The 9,202-nt window shown below is 39.4% G+C and overlaps 1 protein-coding gene across 3 annotated transcripts in view; it reads left to right on the forward strand.

Moving 5' to 3' along the window:
- susd4.S (sushi domain containing 4 S homeolog) overlaps window positions 1-4,261 on the forward strand; it is an 84,552-nt gene extending 80,291 nt beyond the window's left edge. For 2 of the 3 annotated variants that reach the window (XM_041564240.1, XM_041564238.1), the window contains exons 8-9: window positions 53-414; window positions 3,254-4,261. In XM_041564240.1, coding sequence (XP_041420174.1) covers window positions 53-414; window positions 3,254-3,282 — 391 coding nt within the window. In that variant the 3' untranslated portion in view covers window positions 3,283-4,261. The remainder of the gene's footprint in view (window positions 1-52; window positions 415-3,253) is intronic. The other variant, XM_041564239.1, reaches the window with a different exon arrangement.
- Window positions 4,262-9,202: the final 4,941 nt, after the last annotated feature.

A 9,202-nucleotide genomic window follows, 5' to 3' on the forward strand; every position in this document is an offset into this window, starting at 1 on the left:
ATTTACATGGATCTTGTGTAAAATAACAATAACAATGGATATGATTTTACAGGAGTCCGCAGGACAGCACCGGGGAGCCGGACTTTGTGGTAGTGGACGGGGTGCTGGTTATGCTTCCTTCATACGATGAGGCTGTGAGCAGCGCTGTGAATGTTACTCCTCCGGGCTACACGCCACCTGCAGAACAGAGGAGTCCCACACCGACAGAGGAATCCGACCCTCCAGCATATCCGGGGAACCCTGACAGTTTGTGTGAGGAATCAGAGACCTTTGATAGTTTGTTGGATTCATCAGAACTGGCCCAAACTTTACATTCAACTTCCCTGACTCACATCAGAGCTGCATCTGCAGAGAACACGAACAATGGGGAAGCACCGTCCACCAGCCCCAGTATCGACATTGCAGATGGTAATGGTTTGTATAGGATTGCTTTCTTTGCATGGGGACTATAAAATAAACAATGCAATCTACTATTATTTGAGAATATGTTTCTTCTCATGTGAAGGGACTTTGCCTTGCAAAACATTTGCACTACTGAAAGCTCCAACGCATGGAATGCAGTAATGACATTGGTCAGATAGGTTGGTCGGCCTATTCCCAGCACTGGTAGGAAAACAACAAGGTGTTGTGGGCAAATAGACCTCATAATCTCAGCACCCTTGAAAACCACTGTGTGTAGTTTCTCCTTTGCAACAATTTGCTGCTGAGTATTTCTCCCAATGTGATTGGTCAGTTTGGATACATTCATTTTGGGGGTAATAAAGGTGGCCATAGACGCAAAGATCCGCTCATTTGGCAACATCGCCAAACGAGCGGATCTTTCCCCGATATGCCATTAACAAGCATGGCTATATCAGGGGTAATTTGATTGTTCGGTCGTATGGCCGAACGATCCGATTACGATGCGCCATAGGCTCCGGCGGGATCGGTCGGGTCAAAATCAACCCTGACCGATCGACCAAACGACCGATCGACCAAACGACCGATCTCCGCCGGACAAAAGATGTCGGCACACGCCACACACGATCCGAAAATCGTACGAATCCTTGATTCGTACGATAGGATCTGTGTGTCTATGGCCACCTTATGTGAATGTTTAGTCTTTTGCTACCATGCTCTGCAGTGTAGTTCAGAGATACTATGGAATGGAATCTGATTGGTGAGATTTAGGCACTTGTCATTTTTTGGTGCCTCTAGATCAGGGATCCCCAACCTTTAGAACCCGTGAGCAACATTCAGAAGTAAAAGGAGATGGGGAGCAACACTAGCATGAAAAATGTTCTTGGAGTGCCAAATACAGGCTGTGATTGGCCATTTAGTAGCCTCTATGTGGATTGTCAACCTACATTGAGGCGCCGTTTGGCAGTACACCTGGTTGTAATGCAGCCAAAACTTGCCTCCAAGCCTGGAATTAAAAATAAGCACCTGCTTTGAGGCCACTGGGAGCAACATCCAAGGGGTTGGAGAGCAACATGTTGCTCACGAGCTACTGGTTGGGGATCACTGCTCTAGATGGTGCTAGAGTGCAATGGCCTCAGTTCATTAAAAGCAACTTACTGAAAAAAATTGCACCCAGCTCCATCTACAAACAGGACTTAGCTCTAAAAAATGGTGTCTGGACACGTTGAGACAAAATGTGACATCCCGGGGGCTTCATCTCTACATATTTTGTGCATTTGGCTCTACCCTATTGAATGCTGAATTATTATGATGAGAGGATGGTGTCTAAAAAAGTTTGTAGCATTCTGTGTCCAAATGAATGGTTTGTGTTCAGTGGCGTAACTAGTTGTTACTGGGCCCCATAGCAAATTCAATTTAGGGCCCCAAAATATTTATAAGTTGGCCTATTTTACCAAGATATATTAAAATTGCTATTTAATTAGGGTCTCACTGGGCCCCCTACACTCCTGGGCCCCCCTGCAACCGCAGGGTCTGCTTCCTCTATAGTTACGCCCCTGTTTGTGTTACATGAAATAACCTGAGATGGGGCCCTTGGATATGCAGAGCAATTGCCTGTGGGAACCCCACGTTTGCACGCCCTTGTGAATGAGAGGTTGTTCCCTAATGTTTATTGAATTTGGAAATATTGTGTCTGAATACAAACTTTCTTTTTTTATAGATCAGATAAATTGTGCTCAGTTATGTCCTCAGTTGTAGTTGGTAATTTGTGTCACAGGATTCACTGAAACCTGTTTATTATAAAAAAAAAAACAATACCATTGTAAAATATAAGGATGTTAAAAGTCACTTTATAGTTTCTTGACCTGTAAACTCCGCCTGCAGCACAGAACTCTTCTATGAATATGAATATTTACAGTAGGGGGTACATTATTCCTTATAATACATGAGTGATACTCAGAGTTCCCTGTATAACTCAGCCTGCAGCCTTGTGCCTTTATATGGTCACAGAACAACCCCTCAGTGACTTCTAATATCCTTATCATTTACAGTAGGGGGTACATTATCCCTTATAATACATGAGTGATACTCAGAGTTCCCTGTATAACTCAGCCTGCAGCCTTGTGTCTTTATATGGTCACAGAACAACCCCTCAGTGACTTCTAATATCCTTATCATTTACGGTAGGGGTACATTATCCCTTATAATACATGAGTGATACTCAGAGTTCCCTGTATAACTCAGCCTGCAGCCTTGTGCCTTTATATGGTCACAGAACAACCCCTCAGTGACTTCTAATATCCTTATCATTTACGGTAGGGGGTACATTATCCCTTATAATACATGAGTGATACTCAGAGTTCCCTGTATAACTCAGCCTGCAGCCTTGTGTCTTTATATGGTCACAGAACAACCCCTCAGTGACTTCTAATATCCTTATCATTTACAGTAGGGGGTACATTATCCCTTAATTATAATACATGAGTGATACTCAGAGTTCCCTGTATAACTCAGCCAGCAGCCTTGTGCCTTTATATGGTCACAGAACCCCTCAGTGACTTCTAATATCCTTATCATTTACAGTAGGGGGTACATTATCCTTTATAATACATGAGTGATACTCAGAGTTCCCTGTATAACTCAGTTTTAAGATGAGAGGTTTGTACTGGGCCACAAAGAATTACAAATATTCTAATTGCAGGCTATCCAATGTTCTTTTTAAAAAATCCTCTACTAGTTTCATAATAAAATAAAATCACAGGCCCTCCTGTTGCTCTTAATGTGCTCAGTCACATAACAGTAAGTGTATAGAGCTGATTTCGATTGTAAAACAGCTTGTTCTTCCCTATTATAGAAATTCCACTGATGGACGAAGAGCCATGAAACTACAATGGAACAAGAACAGAAATGTGCAGAACACAGAGTTCTATGAACAATTTTTCTATTTATCAGAAACCTTTCTAGTCCCTGACTTTGTTGGTTAAACCTAAATTTAAAATGAACAGATGTTCCAGGGACTGTTCTTCCGGCTGGTAAACCAAAGGAAAGAAAGCCAAGAATCTGTAGGAGGAAGGGACTCGTTTTTCCATATGGAGAATTCTGACATTCTGGAATTGGAAGCAAGACCCGTGGAGGACACATACTATTTTCTATATACAGATTTCTGAGGATACAATTGCATATTGACTGAGAGAAGACTCAGGGTCTTTGAACATGTATTGTTTGGTCAACAGGATAATTTTGCTACAAGAATTCACAGTATTCCCCAAATATTTACCCTCATGGGAATCAGGGCTATGCGAAGAGGCTTGTGTAACACAATTATATTATTCCGTTCATGGAACAAACAAGAACCTTCACCATTAATTTCGGAGAGTGTACATTTGAAAGCGACAGTTTGGGCAACCTTTGCCAAATGGCGTATTTAAAGCGCACAATTACTTCAGGATTCAGTGGGTTAGAGAGTTTATTTCACCAACTTTAAAAAAAAAAACACAAGAAAAAATATAGTAATTGTTACGGGAAAAGGAACCCATGGGGTTGTTGACCAACTGCCCAAGTTTGGGGTGTCAGAGGTTTTTTTAAACTCTGCGAATGTCAAGGTGACAACTCCTAATGGTTTTGAAGGTCCAATAAGATCATTAGGGTCAGTGACTTTTAAAAAACAGTGTTTCTCACTAGACAAGGGGATGGTGCCTGAACTTTTGCACAAAATTACCTAAATATGAGATTTGCCAAGGGGTGCCCAAACTTCTGCATTCAATTATAACTGAAATGACATATATTTGCCTTCTCCCAAGGACACCATTCATAACTCCCACTGATGAAATTGTCTCTGCAAATAAACTCTGTCTCAATATTAGTCGTTCATTGTGAGAAAATGCTTCTTTATAATGAACTGTTGTAGCTAGGGAAGGGGATCACTTGCCATTTAATGTAGGAATTCTTTCTTAGCTTGAACTTTTCTAGCTTAAAGGGCAAATGCTTTCTTAAAGTTTAGTTTTCAGACAGTTCATCAGAAATAAAGACTTTTTCTTGTCTTGTCTATGTTCTATTTGTACGGAAGAGCACTGGGGCCAGCAAAAAAAAATTCTGATGAATTATGACTTTTAATCTTATAATTATCCCTTTTAAACTCATAATTATGATTTTTAATCTCATAATTATCACTTTAAAAAGTCGAAATTATGTATTTTAATCACATAATTATGACGTTAAAAAGTCAAAATGATGATTTTTAATCTCATAATTATGTCTTTTAATCTCATAATTTTATGACTCATAATTATGACTTTAAAAAGTCAAAATTTTGACTTTTAATCTCATAACTAAGATTTTCAATCTCATAATTTTATGACTCATAATTATGACTTTAAAAAATCGAAATTATGACTTTTAATCTCATAATCATGACTTTTAATTTTATAATTATAAATAAATTTAAAAGTCATAATTTCGATTTTTTAAAAGTCATAATTATGAGTTTTAAAAGTCATAATTCATCAGAATTCTCTGGGTTTTTTTTTTTTGCTGGCCCCAGTGCTCTTCTGCATATTTGTGATCATTTTACTAAAGTGTAAGTGTAAAGTTTCATTTTTCACCTTCCGGCTCTGGGAGGGGGTCGCAAACTCTTTAACTGTTCTAAATTGATACATTTAGTTGATATATTTGTTATCTTTGTCCCTGCTGAGCACAATCCTGAGTTTCATTAAAGTGGTGGTTCGCCTTTAAGGTACCTTTTAGTATGTTATAGAATGACCAATTCTAAGCAACTTTTCAATTGGTTTTCATTATTTATCTTGTATAGTTTTAGGGATATTTGCCTTTTTCTTCTGACTCTTTGAAGCTTTCAAATGGGCGTCACTGACCCCTTCTAAAAAACAAAGTTATTGTTATTGTAATTTTTATTACTCATCTTTCTATTCAAACCCTCTCCTATTCATATTTCAGCCCCTAATTCAAATTAATGCATGGTTGCTAGGGTCATTTGGACCCTAGCTACCTTATTGCTTAAAATGCAAATTGAAGAGCTGCTGAATAAAAAGCTAAATAACTAAAAAAAACTTAAATAATAAAAAATGAAAACCAATTGCAAATTGTCTCAGGATATTACTCTCTACATCATACTAAAAGCTGCCGATTTGATCCTTTACTCTGATTCGGTAGTTAATCAGCCCATGCATGGAGCCTTCTGATGGGCCTCCCTGACAAAAATAGGCCAGATTTCAATCTGGGCAAATTGGAAGAGAGAGCCACGTGTTTTGGTGAACTCACCAAACAAGAGGATCTTATAGTCACGTATGGCCACTTTTAGCCTGAACTGTACTGGCTGGATTGGTCACTTGCCATCTTTGGTATGACTTCTTCATGTGAACTGTTCTAGCAGACAAGGTTACCTGTCATTTATTGTTTTCTTATTATGAGCTGTTTTAGCTGGGGGTGGGAGTCAACTGTTATTCATTATAAGAATGCTTTTTTGGCATAACGTTTTCTGAATGGGTTGTCACTTGTCAGTAGCTATGGGAATGTTTTTTTAAGCTTCAACTGTTCTAGCTGGGGTGGGGTCACTTGACATTAATTAGCTTGTCATTTATTTCAACTATTATTCATTTTAAGACTATTTTTTTAGCATGAACCATTCTGGATGGGTCATTCGCCTGTCATTCATTGTGAGAATACTTTCTTAGCTTCAATTGTTTTATCGGAAGGAGCCATTTATTAGATTCAACAGTTCAAGATGACAGGGACCTCCTGTCATTCATTATTGCAATGCACTCTTAGCATGAACTGTATTGGCTTGGGTGGTCATCTGTGATTGGTTATGTGAATGGCTTCTTAGCATGGATTGTTCTAGCTGGGCTAGTCATCTGTCAAACTTTACTAGTTCTATCTGGGGAACCTCATGACATTTTCTTACCATGAACTGTTCTAGCTTGTGGGGTTCACCTATTAATCATTATAAGAAATGTTTGTTCTGGGTTGGTTAACTATCATTCATTTTAGGAATGCTTTCCTAGCTTGAAGTGTTGTAGCTGAGGGGGTGGGGGGGGTCCCTGTCATTATTTTTTAGGACTCGAAGAGTCTCAAGGAATTTATTGTGGGAATGCATTCTTCCTTTCCACTGTTCTATATGGTGGGTGTCACCTGTCATTCGTTATGTGAATGCTACCTTAGCATACATTGTTCTGGGTAGGGTGGTCACCTGTCATTAATTTCAGGAAACCATGAACTGTTCTAGCTGAGGTGATCACCTGTCATGTATTGTGGAAAAAGTTCCTTACCATGAACTGTTCTATCTGAGGTGATCACCTGTCATGTATTGTGGAAAAAGTTTCTTTCCATGAACTGTTCTAGATGAGGTGGTCACCTGTCATTCATTGTGGGAAAAGTTTCTGACCATGAACTGTTCTAGCTGATATGGTTACCTGTCATTAATTGCAGAAATGTTTTCCTAGTTTGAACAATTCTGGATGGGATGATCACTTTCATTCAGTCATTCATTGTGTTGGAGTTGTAGGGAATCATCTGTCTTTTCCATTTGTATTGAGATTTTGAAAACATTTAGAGGTAAATGTATATTTGACATATGTTTCTCCTACAGTAGCGTTACTGCAGTTTTGGTCTTGCCTTGGCAGCCTTTGTCTGGCCATAGCTTTCTTTTTTACTGATCGTAGTCTTCCTATTGTGTTATACGGCCAAGAGAGGACGTGGCTTAGTGGTTATGGGCGGGTCTTGTCTCTGTATTAGTGATTTTTGACAGACATTGCAATCCTCATATAATGAAACCTTATACACAGCCTCAAACTTCCAAAAGGTATTTTACTAAGCCATAACTTGTGAACCAAACAAACATGTCTCTAATATGGGAGTTCCTTCATTTTAAGTAAAAGGAGATGCCATGCGAAATTAAATGCTTCCTCGGTCACTTTTATGAAAAGCAGAAAATTATTATTTCCACAAATAGAGTTGGAAGATGGTTATAAGCAAATGGTATCCCCAGTGCTGTTCATTTCATCTTGTGAGTGGGGCCGTTTTTCACCTTAGGGCCAGATTATTTAACGTGAAATGTCATGGGGTGGGTGCAAAAAATGTTTTCAAGGCCATATCCAGGCCACAAGCCTCCAAGTATTGTGTATGTAAAAAAGAACTGAGGAATAAAACAAGGATACACTGTACAATGTTGTTACAGGTGTTTGTACCATTTTTTGTTATTAGTGGCTACACTGCTCCCCCTGCTGGTGTGCACTTGTCTCTGCGATCTCATTCTCTTTTTACCATTCGCTGAACCATCTGGAAATGCTGGATAAAGGGACCTGCAGGCCTGAAGCTGGAATTTATAATGGGCTTATTACATGGAAGATGATAAAAATGAATAATCATTTATTTCCTTTAATGTGCTTTAACAAAAGTGATAATGTTTTCCACTCTGGAGGTGGGTGGGGGGCTGCAGGGCTCAGCGCCGGGTAGTTATGTTACTGGTTATTTGCCCTTAATTCTTGTACTAGTAATGTGAAAAACCATTACAAACTGTGAAACTTTGGGGCTTATGGGCATACAATGTATGCCCATAAGCAGATGGCCATGCGGATACATTAAAGACAAAGAAGGTTCTGTGTATCAACATTTTCCTCTACACTGTTGGTATCCCTAGGGGGGAAATTTACTAAAGTGCAAAGTGGCTAACGCTGGGGAAAAATCGCCAGAGTGACGTCATTTTGCCATTTCGCCGATTTATGAAGGGTCCCTGGCGTAAATTCGTTAGCGAAGTAGATAGACTCTAGCGGTACTTCGCTTCCTAATGCCAGGCAAAGTTGCCCTCTGGCGAAGGGACGTAACCACGCTAGTTCACTAAGATGCGGATTTTTCTGAACGTTACCTCTTGCGCTAGAGTTTACTTTGTCAGTTCAGACCAGGCGAAGTGCATTAGAGTAGAAAGGAGTTTGTTCAAAAATAGTTGAACATTTTTCTGAGTCCCAAAAAACACTGGCGTCTTTTACTATTTACAGGGTGATAGGCTGAAAAAGATTGTACATTTTTATTGGGGTGCCCTCCTTCCCCCCTACATTTCCTAACATATGGCACCTGAACTATACACTGGGCTCATGTGTAGGGCAATATAACAACTCCATTTTATTTATTAAGGTTCCCTGGACTTGTGTAGCGTAATGTAGTTGCTGCAACATATACGTCCATTGTACTTCAACTTCCCGCTGTATGCTAATTAGGCATCAATAGCGTAACTTCGAACTGCTTATCGTATTATCGCTTGCGCAACTCCGCTAGCTTTTGGTACCCTGGTCGCAACTTCAGATTTTCATGAATTAGCGTTATTTTGTTGTTTGTAAAAAGTCCAATATTTGGAGCAATATCGACCCAATATGCCCAATTTATCTAGATTGAATAAACCTGTGGCATCATGCCACAAAAAATAATTCTACAATAAAAACAATAAACAATAATAAACATATACATTGGGATACTCTTGAGCAGAGGTTCTACTTCTGTAGGAACTTCTGTCTACTTGTCCCAGCATTTGACTGGGGCCCACTGGGGCTGCCTCTTCAGGAGCCCTCACACACCTCAACCCCCCGCCTTGAAAGAGGTTAGCTAAAAAATGGATTTATAAACACCTAGCCTATTTTCTACTATAAGTTGTTCCATAATATCAAATGCAGTGACAGCTGATAGACACCTTGTCCATTGTATTCAACGTTGGTAGACTATTTGTCTCAGAATATCACTCTCTATGTCATATTTAAAGGTAATTTAAAGGTGAACAGCTCCTTTAAAGGAGAACCAAACC

The sequence above is a fragment of the Xenopus laevis genome, chromosome 5S (genome assembly GCF_017654675.1).
Source record: "Xenopus laevis strain J_2021 chromosome 5S, Xenopus_laevis_v10.1, whole genome shotgun sequence".
Taxonomy (NCBI): domain Eukaryota; kingdom Metazoa; phylum Chordata; class Amphibia; order Anura; family Pipidae; genus Xenopus; species Xenopus laevis.